General features: G+C 41.1%; 1 protein-coding gene across 7 annotated transcripts; it reads right to left on the bottom strand.

Annotated features, from left to right (window-relative positions):
* Positions 1-1,489: 1,489 nt before the first annotated feature.
* LOC108410731 (NLR family CARD domain-containing protein 3-like) lies at positions 1,490-13,087 on the bottom strand. Of its 7 annotated transcripts, XM_037541094.1 has the most exons (11): positions 12,926-13,087; positions 12,752-12,831; positions 11,137-11,256; positions 10,825-10,965; positions 7,451-7,542; positions 5,554-7,288; positions 3,545-3,721; positions 2,846-3,022; positions 2,512-2,688; positions 2,259-2,432; positions 1,490-2,166 (listed from the first exon to the last, which is right to left on the bottom strand). In XM_037541094.1, the coding sequence occupies exons 2-11, from the start codon at positions 12,805-12,807 to the stop codon at positions 2,160-2,162; spliced, it is 2,856 nt and encodes a 951-aa protein (XP_037396991.1). In that variant the 5' UTR covers positions 12,808-12,831; positions 12,926-13,087; the 3' UTR covers positions 1,490-2,159. The 7 variants fall into 7 exon arrangements, 6 of the variants coding, with proteins under 6 accessions (XP_037396991.1, XP_037396992.1, XP_037396990.1 ...); XM_037541095.1 differs by having other exon boundaries at positions 10,825-10,932; positions 12,752-13,087; XM_037541093.1 differs by having other exon boundaries at positions 12,752-13,087.
* Between the last annotated feature and the right edge of the window lie 6,338 nt (positions 13,088-19,425).

A 19,425-nucleotide genomic window follows, 5' to 3' on the forward strand; every position in this document is an offset into this window, starting at 1 on the left:
TTAAAATTCTGTAATTTTAGTTAAAATTACAAATGTGGGATAAGTTGCATAATTGAGTCAGATTTATGTGATTCTGAGTCAAAATTACAATTTTCTACAATGTTACAAATATTCAGTAATTCTTAAATATACCACAACTTTAAAGACATTTACATTATTTTAATATGAAAACAGAATATGTAAAGACTCTTCATAGAGAGAGAACAGTTCTGGAATTTATCTGTAATTACTAAATATTTCCTTATTTATGCTCACAGTGTCACTGCACTTTCTCCCCATAAAGATCTTCAGTATATAACCCTAATCTGGCTATTAAATAACATTTCTGTAAATATTCTGTATAGAAATAGAACAATTTTTTGTACATTTTCTAGATAGACAAAAGAGTTCTGGAATTGTCCTATAAGAACATGGAACATTTCTGTAAACTTTCTACATACATATATATTTTCACAATATACATCCTTGAACTTACAATAAAATAAGAACATTAACATTTACTAACAATACTTTTACATTAAAAATAACATTTATCTACTTGGTCTTTTAGAATGCATTTGTAAATGTATGACTATAGAGTAATTCTGTATTTTTCCTTTACATTGAAATGGATGCAAGCACATACAAAGCAAAAGAAAAGGAAAAAAAAAAAAACAAAAACAAAAAATAATAGAGAACTGCCCAGTCCTTGTTAGGCTGCAAACTGGTCCAGAGAGAGCTGGAGGTCCCAGCCTGATGACGCCAACAGGACCACATCATCCACAAAAAGCAGATGTGAAATCCTGAGGCCACCATACTGGACACCCTCCACCGCTTGGCTGTTCTGAGAAATTCTGTCCATAAAAGTTATGAACAGAATTGGTGACAATGGACAGCCGTCGCTGAGTCCAACCCTGACTGGAAACCAATCCGACTTACTGCCGGCTTTACGAACTGCTCCATTTGTACAGGGACTGAATGGCCTGTAACAACGAGCCCCTCACCCCGTACTCCCGGAGCACTCCCCACAGGATCCCCCGAGGGATGTGGTCAAATGCCTTCTCTGGTTGGGCGAACTCCCACACACCCTCCAGGACCCTGGTGAGAATAAAAAGGTGGTCCAGTGTTCCACGACCTGGGCGAAACCCGCATTGTTCCTGTTGTAGTTGAGATTCAACTATCGGTCAGACTCTCTTCTCCAGTACCCCTGCATAGACCTTACCGTGTTCAAAATGAGTGAATATTTGCAAAATACAAAGTTTATCCATTTGAACATTAAATATCTTGTCTTTGTAGTGTATTCAATTGAATATCGGTTGAAAAGGATTTGCAAATCATCGTATTCTGTTTTTATGTTTTACACAACGTCCCGACTTCACTGGAATTGGGGTTGTAGATTTACAGACATTTACTATCAAACACACAAACCTCTCATGCCTCATTACTTCTGATTAATAAATAAGTCTTATACAAATATAAATTAAAATAACCACCCCGCAGACAAAAAGGATTAAAAAAAGTCAGTCAGATGTTTATTAGCTTAAATCAAAACATTATCTTATCCATGAGTTCTAATGATACAGTTTGTATTTGTAGGATTTGTAACAATGTAGGATTTGTAACATTGTAAGTGCAATGTACATCACAGAAATGCTCAGTGTAAATAACAGTTGATCAGACTCATTCTAGCGACTGGATCAGCCTTCAGGTGCTGAGAGCTTTTACTCAGCTGGGAAAATCTGCTTTTAGCTACAGTGACCCAGCGAGCTGGAATTCACTACAGGAAACTCCACAGCTTCACTCTCTGGTATCACATGAACATTTAAACTCTTAAACTCTTAATTAACCACCTCCACTCAGACTTCTATATGGTAACTTTATTGATTTTAATACTTATTTGGTACCTTCTAATTGTTAAAGTTTACTATTACGATGAGGGTCTCCCTCTGTATATTCTGAGTTTAAAGAAATGTTGATTGATTAATTGATTAAGATGTTTTGTTGGTGTTTATAAAACAATCAATCAATAATTTCTGTACTACAGCCATGTTCACAGATTCGACAAAAACCCAAACACATTCTGTACCATGTAAAACCATGTACTGAGTGTGTGTTTGTACTAAGACTTCATTCTCTCCTCATAACCCTCTGTATGTGAGAGCAGATCAGCTGGATGGCATTCAGATACTGTAAGACAGAGATTAGCAGACAATCATCATAAAGTCAGCACTGTCAGACATTATATAACTTATGTTTTTAACAGTAAGTCAGTAACTCACAATAATTTCTCCAGTTTATAGTGTGGATCTTTCTGTAGGTCAGAGAGTAGCTTCACTCCTAACTTTCCTGGGTTATTGAATTTAAGACGCAGCTCCCTCAGGTAAGAGGGATTTGATTTTAGAGCTGAAGCCAGAGCTGCATAACCTTCCTTTGTATTACTGCACTTATACAACCTGCAGCGAAAAGAAAAAAAGAAAAAAACATTCCTACTTACAGTTTAAAGTTCTCACATCCTGAAAAAAGTGATCTTACCCAAGGCACTCCAGTTTACAATGTGGATCCTTCAGTCCAGCAGAGAGGAGCTTCACTCCTGAATCCTGCAGCAGTTCATTGTTACTCAAGTCCAGATATCTCAGACTTGAATACTTTAACCTGAGAACTGAGGCCAAAGTTGCACAGCTTTTTTCAGTTAGATTACAACCACGCAACCTGAGAGAGAAATTATATGACAGATATGATTTCTTGATAAAAACAATGACATCACACATTTTATGATGGGCCAAAGTCTGAAAATTGAATCAATTTCTGATATTTGACCTCCCTTATTTGTGTGTATTCATAAAAATACAGCAAATCAGTAACTCACTGTAGTTTTTTCAGGTTACACTGTGGATCCTCTAGTAGATCACAGATCAACTTCACTCCTGAATCTCCTGGAATATTCTGGCTGAGGTTCAACTCTCTCAGGTGAGAGGAAGGGTTTGATTTTAGAGCTGAAACCAGAGCAGCACAACCTGCTTCTGTAATACTGCACTTAATTAGTCTGCAGAGAGAAGCAGAACAAACTCACAGCTCAACACATTCATTATTGCTCTTTTTACAAAGAGAAACACACAGACTGTTTCCCCACTGTATCTCTCAACCATAAGTATATATAAAATTCCAGAAATAAAAAAGAAATGAATGCTCTGCATCTCTCTATCAAACACACATTCAAATACTGAGGGAAAAAAAACTTCAACAGAATCCTAAGCAGAAAGATTGATGTTTGTATTTTTCCTCTGCTTACAAAATACATCAAATAATTCACAGAAAGGCTAAAAGCACACACACACACAAAGAATCCTTGTATATGTGTGAGAGATCTGCAGTGATTATTTGACCCCATTGTATGTGTTAGTGTTGTATGTAGATATCTGATATTGTAAATTGCATCTGGCAGTGTCTAAACACAAGGGTATCTTTGGTCTATTTACACTAGCCAGGTATATATTTAATAGCATCATCTAAAGGCAATAAATGTTTTATGTGTGTGTGCTCTACATTGACAGAAAGAAAGTCTTACTCCAGTTTCTCCAGTTTACAATGTAGAGTCTCTAGTCCAGAAGACAGCAGCTTCAGTCCTGAATCCTGCAGCTGTTCATTGTAACTCAGGTTCAATTCTATCAGACATGGGGAATTTGAGCTGAGAGTTGAGGACAGAGCTGCACAGCCTTTCTGTGTGAGATTGCATTTACACAACCTGAAGGAGACACACAATATATTAGAATACTGCTATCACCCTTATTCATTCTCTCTCTCTCTCTCTCTCTCTCTCATTCATATATATATATATATATATATATATATATATATATATATATATATGTGTGTGTGTGTGTATATATATATATATATATATATATATATGTGTGTGTGTATATATGTATATATATATATAATGTATACACACACACACACACACACACACACACAGACACAGACTATATTGCCAAAAGTTTTGCTTGACTGCCTTCACACGCATATGAACTTGAGTGACATCCCATTCTTAAACATAGGGTTTAATATGAAGTCGGCCCACCCTTTGCAGCTATAACAGCTTCAACTCTTCTGGGAAGGCTTTCCTCAAGGGTTAGGAGTGTGGCTCATCCACGTCTTTATGGACCTGCTTTATGCACTGGTGTGCAGTCATGTTGGAACAGGAAGGGGCCATCCCCAAACTGTGTTCCCACAAAGTTGGGAGCATGGAATTGTCCAAAATCTCTTGGTGCTGAAGCTTTAAGAGTTCCTTTCACTGGAACTAAGGGGCCGAGCCCAACTCCTGAAAAACACCCCCACACCATGATCCTCCCTCCACCAAACGAAACGTTACACTCGGCACAATGCAGTCAGACAAGTTTCGCTCTTCTGAAAACTGCCAAACCCAGACACGTCCATCGGATTGCCAGACAGGGCTTTTCCACTGCTCTAGAGTCCAGTGGCAGCGCTTTACGCCACTGCATTCCACGCTTTGCATTGCGCTTGGTGATGTAAGGCTTGGATGCAGCTGCTCGGCCATGGAAACCCATTCCATGAAGCTCTCTACGCTGTTCTTGAGCTGATCTGAAGGCCACATGACGTTTGGAGGTCTGTAGTGATTGACTCTGCAGAAAGTCGGTGACCTCTATGCCCACTATGCCCCTCAGCATCCGCTGACCGCTCTGTAATTTTACGTGGCCGACCACTTCGTGGCTGAGTTGCTGTCGTTCCCAATCACTTCCACTTTGTTATAATCCCAGTGACAGTGGACTGTGGAATATTTAGTAGTGAGGAAATTTCACGACTGGACTTGCTGCACAGGTGACGTCTGATCACAGTACCATGCTGGAATTTTTTTTAACGTCTTTGAGTGGAAAAATGAGTGGAAATAAAAGTAATGTGTCTGTTTGGGTCGCAACAAATTGCTTGGAATGAGCAGTGGGTGACTGTATGACCCTGTTGCATAAAACATACAACTGGAGCAATGGTAGAAAAAGTCAGATATTGTTTACTTCTAGTGGAGCAGAGACAAAGTTGAATTGTTTGCCTTGGAAAAATGTAATTCATCTTTCAAAACACAAAACTGCCTTTGGCCACAGTGTCCACAGTTATGAGTCGTGGTGCTACAGAGGCTGAAGAATGTGGCCACCATGTAAAGAGCCCTGAGCCCAAGCAGGGTAAGCATGGGAGGACAGGGAGGATATCCAGCCAGCTGCGCAGATCTAATTGATGCAGTATTCAGAGTTTTTCAAAGGTTCAGAGGTTTTCAAAAAAAAAAAACCCTTTTGAATATCAAGTGGAATTCAGCAGAACAGAAAACACATGGTCAAGGAGAGTTCAGCGTTCTACACTGAAAAAACACAGGAGAGCTAGATGTGGCGCATCTAAAAGCACAAAAATGACATCATAGGAAACAAAAGATAAGCATATAAAACATATAGAATGTTAGGTTTAAAAGTGGAGAGGCATCAGATTTGGTGCTCCCCCCTAAATTCTCATTAGCAATGACTACATTAGGAAAAACTACAGTAACGCATTTTGATAGAAAATACTTACGTAACTTTCCTGGACACATTGATCACAGGCAGGAGCCACAGAAGTCCGTCCTCTGCTGGATAATATTTACGGAGGTCAAACTCATCAACTGACCACTGGGCAGGAGAGAAAGTGAGTCCACTAAGACGCCCATAATCATCTCCGCTCAGGTATTTTTGTACTTCCTGCACGAGAGAATGATCGTTGAGTTCATTCAGACAGTGGAACAGATTGATGGATTTCTCTGGAGAGGGATTCTCCCTGATTTTCTTCTTGATGTACTCAGCAGTTTTAGTTTTGTTGTGAGACCTGCTTCCTGTCTGGGTCAGTAGGCCTGGTAAGACAGTCTGATTGGACTCCAGTGAGAGACCCAGAAGGAAGTGGAGGAAGAGGTCCAGGTGTCCATTCTCACTCTGTAAGGCCTTGTCCACTGCAGCCTTGAGGAAGTCTGACATTTTGGATTTTTTGAAAATATCAGAGAGATCAGTGGTAAGCTGTTTTGTTCCATCTTTGCTGATGAAGGAGAGAAATGCATATAAAGCAGCCAGAAACTCCTGAACACTCAGGTGGACAAAGCAGAACACCTTCCCCAGGTGCAGCCCAAACTCCTCTCTGAAGATCTGGGTACAAACTCCTGAATACAATAACACTTCTCTGACATCAATGCCACAGTCTCTCAGGTCTTCCTCATAGAAGATCAGATTGCCCTTTTCCAGCTGTTGGAAAGCCAGTTTTCCCAGTGCCAGAATCATCTCTCTGGTCTGCTGAAGATCAGGGTCACATTTCCCATGGTACTTTTGGCCCTTGTGTTTGATCTGAAAGATCAGGAAGTGTGAGAACATCTGAGTCAGAGTCTTGGGGATCTCTCCACTCTCTGCTCCACCCAACACTCTCTCTAGAACAGTGGCTGCAATCCAGCAGAAGACTGGGATGTGGCACATGATGTAGAGGCTTCTTGAGGACTTCATGTGTGAGATGATTTTATTGGCCAGGCTCTGGTCACTGATTCTCTTCCTGAAGTATTCCTCTTTCTGAGGGTCACTGAACCCTCGTACCTCTGTTACCAGGTCAACACACTCAGGAGGGATCTGATTGGCTGCTGCTGGTCGAGAGGTTATCCAGAGGAGAGCCGAGGGAAGCAGGTTCCCCTTGATGAGGTTTGTCAGCAGCACATCCACTGAGGCTGAATCTGTTACATCCCACAGGCTCTCATTGTTCTGGAAATCTAGAGGAAGTCGACACTCGTCCAGACCATCAAAGATGAACAAGACTTCATGGGCATCACTGTCTATTGTTCTTAGTTCCTTTATTTCTGGGAAAAACTGATGAAGAAGCTCCATCAGACTGACATTTTTCTCCTTCATCAAGTTCAGCTCTCTAAAAGGAAGAGGAAATATGAAGAGGACGTCCTGGTTGGCTTTTCCTTCAGCCCAGTCCAGAATGAACTTCTGCACAGAGACTGTTTTTCCAATTCCAGCGACTCCTTTAGTCAGCACAGTTCTGATGGGTCTGTCTTTAAAGAGGTCACTGCATTTGATTGGTTTCTCCTGTGTTGCTGGTCTCCTGGATGCCGCCTCAATCTGTCTGACCTCATGTTCATCATTGACCTCTCCGCTCCCTCCTTCTGTGATGTAGAGCTCTGTGTAGATCTCATTCAGAAGGACTGGTGTTCCATGCTGGGAGATTCCCTCATTAATTCTGTCAAATTTCTCCATTAGTCTTGATCTTAGATTTTGTTTGTACACAGACATCAGCTCTAAAAAAAATACAAGAAGAATGTATAATACATATAATACATATAAATACAAAGGAAAATGTCAAATCCAATATTTTAAAATAAACACATTTGTAAAGAAATTAGGTAAGCATATGTTTCTTTCAAAGTTAATGTAATAAAGAGAAATCCCACAGCTCTTACTGCTCTCTGTTGTGTTAGAAAGGTCTATCTGCTTCATGCTCCTCAGGTGTGCCCCCTTCCTGGCACTGCTTGGTTTTTTTTTTGTCCTTGATCTAACAGAGATTATTTTAATATTATTATATCATAATAGATTAAAAAAACAGTCTTACTAACCACAATGCTGCAACAATTTTCTTACATCAGATAGATTAAATTGATTAAAAATAATTCCAGAATGTACACCAAAACATATCAGCGCACACAAACACACTGCCATGAACTATACACACAAACCTTGGCTATGGACTCAAAATAATCCCCACTGATCTTTGATATTTTGTTTTGGATTCTGTAAAGAAAACAGAAAATTCAAACCAGCTCAAAGTTGCAATACATGTACTCTATATACATATATATATATATATATATATATATATATATATAATCTCCACATTACTGTTATATTCTCTCTACATTACACTCAGTTCCAGGTCTAAATCTCCACATTACTGTTATATTCTCTACATTACACTCAGTTCCAGGTCTAAATCTCCACATTACTGTTATATTCTCTACATTACACTCAGTTCCAGGTCTAAATCTCCACATTACTGTTATATTCTCTCTACATTACACTCAGTTCCAGGTCTAAATCTCCACATTACTGTTATATTCTGTACATTACACTCAGTTCCAGGTCTAAATCTCCACATTACTGTTTTATTCTCTACATTACACTCAGTTCCAGGTCTAAATCACATTACTGTTATATTCTCTCTACATTACACTCAGTTCCAGGTCTAAATCTCCAAATTATTGTTATATTCTCTCTACATTACACTCAGTTCCAGGTCTAAATCTCCACATTACTGTTATATTCTCTCTACATTACACTCAGTTCCAGGTCTAAATCTCCACATTACTGTTATATTCTCTACATTACACTCAGTTCCAGGTCTAAATCTCCACATTACTGTTATATTCTCTACATTACACTCAGTTCCAGGTCTAAATCTCCACATTACTGTTATATTCTCTACATTACACTCAGTTCCAGGTCTAAATCTCCACATTACTGTTATATTCTCTCTACATTACACTCAGTTCCAGGTCTAAATCTCCACATTACTGTTATATTCTCTACATTACACTCAGTTCCAGGTCTAAATCTCCACATTTCTGTTATATTCTCTACATTACACTCAGTTCCAGGTCTAAATCTCCAAATTACTGTTATATTCTCTCTACATTACACTCAGTTCCATGTCTAAATCTCCACATTACTGTTATATTCTCTCTACATTACACTCAGTTCCAGGTCTAAATCTCCACATTACTGTTATATTCTCTACATTACACTCAGTTCCAGGTCTAAATCTCCACATTACTGTTATATTCTCTACATTACACTCAGTTCCAGGTCTAAATCTCCACATTACTGTTATATTCTCTCTATATTACACTCAGTTCCAGGTCTAAATCTCCACATTACTGTTATATTCTCTCTACATTACACTCAGTTCCAGGTCTAAATCTCCACATTACTGTTATATTCTCTCTACATTACACTCAGTGCCAGGTCTAAATCTCCACATTACTGTTATATTCTCTACATTACACTCAGTGCCAGGTCTAAATCTCCACATTACTGTTATATTCTCTACATTACACTCAGTTCCAGGTCTAAATCTCCACATTACTGTTATATTCTCTCTACATTACACTCAGTTCCAGGTCTAAATCTCCACATTACTGTTATATTCTCTCTACATTACACTCAGTTCCAGGTCTAAATCTCCACATTACTGTTATATTCTCTCCACATTACACTCAGTTCCAGGTCTAAATCTCCACATTACTGTTATATTCTCTCCACATTACACTCAGTTCCAGGTCTAAATCTCCACATTACTGTTATATTCTCTCTACATTACACTCAATTCCAGGTCTAAATCTCCACATTACTGTTATATTCTCTACATTACACTCAGTTCCAGGTCTAAATCTCCACATTACTGTTATATTCTCTCTACATTACACTCAATTCCAGGTCTAAATCTCCACATTACTGTTATATTCTCTACATTACACTCAGTTCCAGGTCTAAATCTCCACATTACTGTTATATTCTCTCTACATTACACTCAGTTCCAGGTCTAAATCTCCACATTACTGTTATATTCTCTACACTACACTCAGTTCCAGGTCTAAATCTCCACATTACTGTTATATTCTCTCTACATTACACTCAGTTCCAGGTCTAAATCTCCACATTACTGTTATATTCTCTCTACATTACACTCAATTCCAGGTCTAAATCTCCACATTACTGTTATATTCTCTCTACATTACACTCAATTCCAGGTCTAAATCTCCACATTACTGTTATATTCTCTCTACATTACACTCAATTCCAGGTCTAAATCTCCACATTACTGTTATATTCTCTACATTACACTCAGTTCCAGGTCTAAATCGCCACATTACTGTTATATTCTCTACATTACACTCAGTTCCAGGTCTAAATCGCCACATTACTGTTATATTCTCGACATTACACTCAGTTCCAGGTCTAAATCTCCACATTACTGTTATATTCTCTACATTACACTCAGTTCCAGGTCTAAATCTCCACATCACTGTTATATTCTCTACATTACACTCAGTTCCAGGTCTAAATCTCCACATTACTGTTATATTCTCTACATTACACTCAGTTCCAGGTCTAAATCTCCACATTACTGTTATATTCTCTACATTACACTCAGTTCCAGGTCTAAATCTCCACATTACTATTATATTCTCTACATTACACTCAGTTCCAGGTCTAAATCTCCACATTACTGTTATGTTCTCTACATTACACTCAGTTCCAGGTCTAAATCTCCACATTACTGTTATGTTCTCTACATTACACTCAGTTCCAGGTCTAAATCTCCACATTACTGTTATGTTCTCTACATTACACTCAGTTCCAGGTCTAAATCTCCACATTACTGTTATATTCTCTACAATACACTCAGTTCCAGGTCTAAATCTCCACATTACTGTTATATTCTCTACATTACACTCAGTTCCAGGTCTAAATCTCCACATTACTGTTATGTTCTCTACATTACACTCAGTTCCAGGTCTAAATCTCCACATTACTGTTATATTCTCTACATTACACTCAGTTCCAGGTCTAAATCTCCACATTACTGTTATATTCTCTACATTACACTCAGTTCCAGGTCTAAATCTCCACATTACTGTTATATTCTCTACATTACACTCAGTTCCAGGTCTAAATCTCCTCACTGCCAATTCTAGTAAGCTGCAGCACAGCACAGTTGTGCTTCATAATGAACTGTGTGTGTTGCTCATGAGAGACTGGGACTGAACACTGTTTTTACCTCACATCAAGAGAATGGTTTCCCTTTCTGAAGTGAAATGGATGGTCCATTGACTCTTTACTCTTCATGGACACACAGCTGGGTTCAGTTGAGTCTGGTCTTTTCATCCTTATTGGACAGAAGACAAATGTCTTTTCACTCCTTTTCAAGTGAAAGCATTGAAGACACATCAGACAGGGTGTAACACTCATACACCATTTGATTTATTATCCACTAAATGTTATTTCAATTTATTATATTATTTTACTAATTATTTTGTGAAGATCAGCAGTTCTTGTTTTAGTCTCATGTTGGCAGTTTATAAACGCCTACCTGAGCTCACTTGAACATTTTCTCTTTCTGAGTTTCAGTGCAGGGGGTTCCACTGATTGGTCACTCTTCATTGACACACAGGTGCGTTCAGGTGAGCGTGATCTCTTCCCCTGAATCAGACTAAAACACAACCAAACACTGCATTGATATCACTGCCATGCACATTGCCAATCCCGAGTGGAAAGACAGATTGTGAAGTAGGTCCATATGACCCTAGATTAGTTACAGATTCTAGATAATGTTACATGAATGAGGTCTATAAAAACAAAGAGTGGTTAATTTAATTAAATTCCACTTTTTATATCTGTCAACTATGTAAAAAGCTTTTGTTGAAACCAATTTGAATTGGAGAAGATTTATACTTTAGTAGATTAGATGATATTAGATTCAACTTTGTCATTGTGCAGAGTACAGGTACAGAGCCAGTGAAATGCAATAGCCAGCAATAATAGTTTAAAAAATAAATAAATAAAAAAATAATGATGGTAATAAGAGTAATAATAATCTTTATTTATAGAGCACTTTTCATGCCAGTGGCAGCTCAAAGTGCTTTACAGACAGGAGATAAAATGCAGTTATACAAGAAAATGTAAGTATTAATTTAGAATCACAGAAAAGTTTAAAGATAAATACTAGGAGACAGAGTTTTAATTAAATGACAAGTTAAAGAAAGATATTTAGATGTTTATAGATGTTTGCTGAGCATTGAGCTTGACTAAAAGGTGAAATGAGCTCCACAGTTTAGAGGCATAACAACTGAACGAGGCCTCGCTATGTTTTCTGTTTTTTACAGAAGGTATTTGTAGAGGGTCAGTATCTGCAGATCTTCGGTTACGAACATAGACAGACACTCTGTGATGGAAGCTGGTCATTTAGAGCTTTAAAATCTATCCTGAATGATAGAGGCAGCCAGTGCAGCTCTTTTAAAACAAAAGTGATCTGATGTCTCTGTTTTGCTTTGTTAAGATGCTGATGCGCTTTGGCCTAGTTGTAAAGGATGTATAGTTTTCTTAGGAAGTAAGAAAATCATTACAGTGATCAACAAGTTTTTGTGCACTGTTCTCAGAGAGAAAAGGCCAAACTTTATCAATACTTCTCTGCTGATGGAAAGCTACTTTAGTGACTGCGTTTACATGAGGGATAAAACAGAGCTCAGTGTTGAAGATCACACCCAGGTTTCATACTTCAGGTTTGGTTTATGAAGCTACAGAACCAGGTTCCTCAAATCATTATTTAATTTTTTTTCATGATTTAATCGTAGAACATTTTGCGACATCCACTGCAAAACATCTGACACACAGTCAGTTAGTCTGTCTATTTATTCTTGATCTTCAGAAGGAACAGAAATGTATAATTGGGTTTCATCAGCATAGCTATGAAAATTTATACTATGCTTCCTAATAACATCACCCAGAGGTGGCATTCACAAAGAGAAAAGCAAAGGCCCTAAAACTGAACATAGAGGGACTCCACAAGAAATGGCAAATCTTTTTGATGAATGATTTCCAAGTGAAACCATAAATTGTTTCTTACCTAAATATGATTTAAATCATTCTAAAACTGTGCCTGAGAAGCCGACCCAGCATTCAAGACGCAGATGATTTTATTCTCTCACCTCTGGCCTCTCTCTGTGTGCTGTTCTTCTCCAGAGGAACTCATTGTGGAGCTCATGTCTCCTGCAGGTCACAGCTGAAACTTGAAATCAGAGAAACAGAGCAGGACACACAGTTACTCCGCTCCAGAATCACCGCCTCAGATTCAGCTCTGCCTCATCAGCCTGTTCACTTACAGGGAAGGTATTAAAGTCACCAGGTCAGAAGGTCAGTTCTGTTAGTTAAGACTCCAGTAAAACCCACTGAACTGATCTTCATTCATATCAGTCAGAACCTGCAGCTCAGATTTACAGATTCACCGTCTTTCACTCCTGAACTGCTCGATGTTTATCTCCTCACAAAATGGAGCTGCTGAATTTCGCTTCCCCTTAAACTGGTTTGAATTGAAGCTGAAGGGGAAGTGTAGCTTCTGCCGTGTGACTTTCAGCCTTTCCTAATCCAGTCCCACATATAAAAACAAGTCAACACACTCTCAGACCAAAAAACTACGGCTAGGGTGGTGCATGTGACATGCGTTGTTTCTCTTTATTGTTGCTGTTTAGCAAGGAAGACCCAGTATTTTGTGCTTCTTTGAAGGTCAGACACGCTGACTGTGCTCTGTGATTAATCCTAATTAATTCTTTTAAAATATCTGACATCCATCAATGTTTGACAGATTACCACAGGATAACATGTTATGTTCAGTTAGTGGTCCAAATTAGTAGATATTTTCATGCTATTTCTGAGTTTTTTGTAAAGATTGCAAGCAAAAAGAAGGTGGTGTAAAACTAGTTGCTAAGCTCATGTGTTTTGCCAGTTTTAGTTTAATGTGACCTGTTTTATATTTGGGCTTGGGAATTGAAACTGTTTAAGAAGTAGATGTATTTATTTTTAATTTAATGACAGCAGTGGATGCCACTGAGCGCTGTGTACATTTTAAAGGGAAGAAACTGTGAATGTTGGTTAGAATGTTAAATTGAGGGTAAGTTAGAAGTGGGAAGAACTGCTTAATTGACACAGTATTGTGTGCTTCCTTGAAGATATGCCAAGCTGCTGTCTGAGCCTGACAATAAAATGGCGCCACCTGTTGATCCCAGGCATAGTTACAGTTGCTAGACTACGAAGGACCAACTGAGTGAACCACTATGCTTGATGCTGGGTGAATATACACCACCCTGAAGCAGAAACGTGCTGCATCTCGTGTTAGTTAAGCATATTAAAAACAGAGTTCACCATTTGTGGTTGAAACAGGCTGAGGAATGACCTTTCCCTGAATTTGTATTGGAGTGTATATTTTTATCCTAACAAAGTGTGACATCATACGTTTATTTTCAGAGACTCCCAGGACCCCCTGTATTTCCCACTTTGGTTTTTGGTTCTAGCAAAATATTGTTTGTATCATGTTTGTTTTCTTTTGTCAAACTTCTTTAGAGGTCTGAAATACAAAACATTCAGTAAAAAATACTTCACATTTTTATAAACATTACCGCAGGAACATCTCTACTGTAAATCAGGAAACCATAAACAAAACTACAGCAAGCGTCAAAGTTTCCCATATTCACTCCAACCCGTCTCATGATCCCTGTGGCCCTAGCACTGCTTTGTCTCAGCGCTAGTGGACCTGTGTGTTTAACATGCTCGTCACTTTCTGTGTGTTTACAGGAATACCAATTTACAATTTATATTTATAATTTATTTTATTTTATTTTATTTTATTTTATTTTATTTTTTTCAGGCATTAGTGGTTTTGTCCATTGATCCCTTGAGGTTCTTTTTTTTTTTTTTTTTTTTTTTTTTTTTTTTTTTTTTGCCTGTCTTGTCTGGCAGATTTGCAATCAGAATTATGGTCAGACTGCGTTACTGTGCCAAACAGATTTACTTTTCCAAAATGAGCACTATAGATTATAGGCTCATCTTGTCAGTGTTTCTTTTTCTTTATTTATTTTTTAATTATTTGATTTCATTTTGTTTATACATTTGATATTTTAATGAAAATGTGTTAGCATCATGCCAGACTTGACAGGCCAGGGGAATCTGTAAAGAAGGGAGAGGAGAGATAAGCGGGGGGGGGGGGAGGGTAAAAAAGGGAAATAACATAAGGGCAGAAAAAAAGAAAAACACAGCGCAAATGCCACGGCGATGGTTCACCAACTGCTGCTCCTGAGAAAAGAGAAGAAAGTGTACCTGAGACGTACAGCACTTGGAGATACTACACAAATGACTGTGATGTATGTGTATGTGAGTGTGTGTGTTTGTGAGTGCAGTACAGTATAAATTTGTCACAAGATGCACTCAATATCGAGGGCAGAAAGCTGCAACAACATCCCCCCAGAGGCCAGAGGAAGGCAGAGAAAGACCAGGGAATCCCGCCCGCCGCGGCCCCCCCAGGAGCAGTGGAGACCCTGGGCCGTATCTCCCAGTGACCCCTGCATACCCACCCCAGCGGAAGGGAGAGGGGGACTCCGGACAGCACCCCCCCCAGCCATGGAGCGCAGGTCCAGGGGAACCAGAGGAACCAGAGCCGCCCCCAGGATGCCCCTCCCCATCACGAGGCAGCAGCAAAGACCCAGCGCCTCATACGCCCGAGAGCCAACCACCACCCAGCAGGGCCCCATCCCCGCCGAGGGGCCTTGAGCCACCCCGGAGCCCAACCACCCAGGGGAGCGGGCCAACCGTCACGCCGGAGTACCAGGCCAGGCCCTGAAGCCCCAAGGCGCCCCCCATCTGGGGGGGAAGTAGCAACCACAGGGGAGCAGCCGGGAGAGGACCGGGGACAACAATCCCCCGACCCAGAACTAGCTGTCCTCACATACACTCAACCTCATATATACATCTACATACCTTCACTCCCTTATATTCCTCCACCCCTATATATACACCTACGCACACATACCTCCACACCTATATACATTCCTACATACATACATACACCCACATATATACATACACATCACCCCAATATGTACAAACACCCACCCATATATACATCCCCCCGTCCCCCTAGATGAGGTGGGGGCGAATGGAAAGGCCAGCCAGTAACAGTTTGTATATGGATGCATACATGGGACAAACGTGCACACGTGCGGGGGGGCGCGCACACGGGAGGAACATGCACGACTGCACACGAGTCCGAGGGCGCACGCCAGGGAAGAATGCGCGCGGGCGCACAGACGCCCACACCCACCCAACCATACAATGCCACATGGCTGGCACCGCCATACCGGCCACCCTCCGCGGCGGGGGCGGCGGGGGCCCGGGCAGCAACCCCAGAACGCCAGGAATGCCCCCGGCCCAGCCCCTGTTCCGGCGTTCAACACCCCGCCCCGGTAGGGAGCAGGAAACGGGTGAGGGATGACCTTCCCACCCTTCCACCTCCAGTGAAGTGTTGAGTGCAGGAGTTGGTGTATATGAATGTGGGGTAGTGTGTGATACTATGGTGTAGTTAAAATTGGGGGGACAGGTGTGTAGGCAAACATGGGCTAAGCACCGGGCCACTGGTCTGCAGTGTCCATCTACACTGTCCCCTCAAAAGCCCTGAATGTCTAAAGTGCAGTAAAAACTGAGGGACAGACAGTCGTCAGGAGACGAGTGAGGCTATGACAGCGGGTCGACCTCATTGACCCCCGGCAACATGCCTGCCCCCAGGATCCTAAATGTATGAGTACTGTGTGTGTTTGTGTGTGTTTGCTTGGGTGGGGGAATAATGTATGTATGTGTGTGTGTGTGTGTGTGTGTGTGTGTGTGTGTCTGGGGGTGGATGGAGGGGGGGTATGTAGGTCCAGAGGCAATGATCCTCTGGAAGAGGAGAGCCAGCTGACTAGCTGGCTCATGAGGCTCCGCGTTTCACTGTCCCCCCGCTCGAGGCAGGATGAGGTCGGCCCAGGGAGGTCACGGAGACACCCTATGCCGCCACCCCGCCCAAGCCCCCACCTCCCCCACCGCAGAGAGCAGCCCGCCCAGCAACACCAACCACACAGCACCACATGCCCATGCGAACGCGGGCGTCCACACATCCACACACCCCCCCCCACCGCACACACCCCCGGACCCACACACAGCCCCCCCCCCCCGCACACACACACCCCCACACATACACACACCCGTCCCACATATACATCTACCCTCATGTGTACCCACACATTCACTTAGACATATATGTACACCTAGACACATTCATCCTCTATATACACCCACACATCCACCTGCTCTCATATATACACCTACACATAGACCCCCACATCTATATACACCTGTACCGAACCATTCCAGTCAAACAACAACAGACATCAACGAGACTGAAGACAGAAGACAAGCTGGCCTGAGTCAGGAACCCATTGCCCCCAGTCCACCCCACACCCCCCCCACTGGACACCGCCCCACCCCCGCCACTCAGGCACCCCAGAACCCCAAGGCACAGACCCGACGCCCCGATGCAAGGTCAACCCGCCCCACCCGGTGGTGCGCCCGCAGCGGCGCAAGCCATCCCCGCACGGGCAGGGACCCAGCATGGGGTCGGGCGGCTCTAAGGCATCGGGCCCCGGGTCCCGCCACTAGCCCCGGAGGGGAGGCTAGCTACCCCACCCAGGGCCTGCACCCGCCCTCCACGCATCCCCGGACCTGCACCCGAGGCAAAACGGCGGCGCCCCCCAAGCCCCCACCCATCCACCACCAACCAGGGCAAGCACACAGACACCCCAGGTCAGCCGCCGAGGCCCCCCAGCTTACTCAGGAAGTTACCGACACAAGCAGTCATCCCAGAGTCAATTCCCAGCCACCAACTAGGCCACCCGGGAGATGAAACCACAGCCAACCACCCCGACTAACTAGTGGAGTTGATCAGTGGGAGCCAAAGAGAGTTAAATTCCTCCAACTGGTTTTTAGAGGAAGCAGACATTCTTTCCAGACTAATGTGATCAAATAATAAATTTTTGTAAAGAGTAATATGTAGATCTTTTTTTTGCTTCCAGTTAATGAGGATGGTTTTCTTGGCGATGCATAGGGCAGTGAGAACTATGTGTGATGTATTTGCATCCATAACCAATTCACTGACGTCTCCTAAGATGCACAGTCTGGGTGAGGTTGGGATGCAACATTTAAGCCACGTGGACAAGTCTGTACATATCCTGTGCCAGAACATCTGAACAGGCCTACAATCCCATATAGCATGCAGATAGTTATCGGTTACATTGGCTGTACAGTGGGTGCATATGTTTGATTGTGCTAGGCCCATTTGGAACATCCTTTGTCCTGTATAATGTATTCTATGAAGGACTTTGTATTGTATAAGTTGTAAGTTGGGGCTTTTACTTATTTTGAAGATATTTGAACATATTTCTATCCAAAAGCTTTGATCTTGATTGATAGAGAGATCACGTTCCCATTTGGCTATCGGGAGGGAGATTGAGTCATCAAATTTTATTAATAATTTGTACAGTTTTGATAATAATTTAGGGGTACATAAATTTAAAAATTCAGTTACCCATGTTGATATTTCCAGATTTAGTTGGTTGGGATTAAATCTCTCTTGAATGATGGATTTCAATTGTTGATATTCAAGAAATTTACTGTTGTTTATTCCATATTCTGATATGAGTTCCTGGAATGTGATAAAGTTTCCCTCTTTAATAACATGTTCTAAATTTTTTATTCCCTTTTCACGCCATGATGTGAAATTTAGTACTTTCTTATTCTGACAAATGTCTGGATTGTTCCAAATGGGTGTTAGTTTGCATGGAATAAGTGGAGACTGAGTTAGTTTTAGAAATTCCCACCAGGCTGTCAGTGAGCTATTTATACTGAGGCTTTTAAAAGCGTCGTGGCGCTTAATATTAGAGCTAATGTATGGTAAGTCTGAGAGTTTTGTTTTTCTACAGAATGCTTGTTCTAGGTCCAACCATGGACTGTCTAGTAAGTCAGGTTTGATCCATTTTGAAATGTATTGTAATCTATTGGCTAAGAAATAATTATAAAAATTTGGTAGTTCTAAACCACCATTGTTTTTCGGCTTTTGTAGAGTTTTCAGACTTATTCTTGATGGCTTATTTTTCCATAAGAATTGTGAGATGTTTGAATCTAAGGACTTAAACCAAGCAGCAGGGGGTTTATTTGGGATTAGTGAGAATAAATAGTTGATTTTTGGTAAAACCATCATTTTAATGGTAGCGACTCTCCCCATGAGTGATATAGGTAAGGCGTTCCAACGTTTGAGATCATCTTCTATTGTTTTCAGTAAAGGGATATGATTTAACTGCACTAAGTCTGATAGCCTAGCAGAGACATGTATGCCTAAATATCTAATATTACCTGATTGTAGTGGAATGGCGGTTGTGTTCTGGAAACTACAGTTTATAGGCAAAACTGTTGATTTTCCCCAGTTGATGGAATAATCTGATATAGAAGAGAAGCTATCTATTAGTCTAATTGTATTCGGGAGAGAAGCTTGGGAGTTTTCCAGGAAAAGTAATACATCATCTGCATAAAGACTTATCTTGTGGTTTGTAGTTTCTGTGTTAATTCCTTTAATATTGGTATTTTGTCGAATTGCTGCTGCTAATGGCTCAATGAAGATAACGAAAAGTGAGGGTGATAGTGGGCAGCCCTGCCTGGTGCCCCTCTGCAGAGTGAAGCTTTGTGAAGTGATATCGTTTGTCCTAACACGTGCACTAGGAGAGCTATGTAAGGTTTTGATCCAGTTTAT

This window comes from Pygocentrus nattereri, chromosome 9 (assembly GCF_015220715.1).
Source record: "Pygocentrus nattereri isolate fPygNat1 chromosome 9, fPygNat1.pri, whole genome shotgun sequence".
NCBI classification, from domain to species: domain Eukaryota; kingdom Metazoa; phylum Chordata; class Actinopteri; order Characiformes; family Serrasalmidae; genus Pygocentrus; species Pygocentrus nattereri.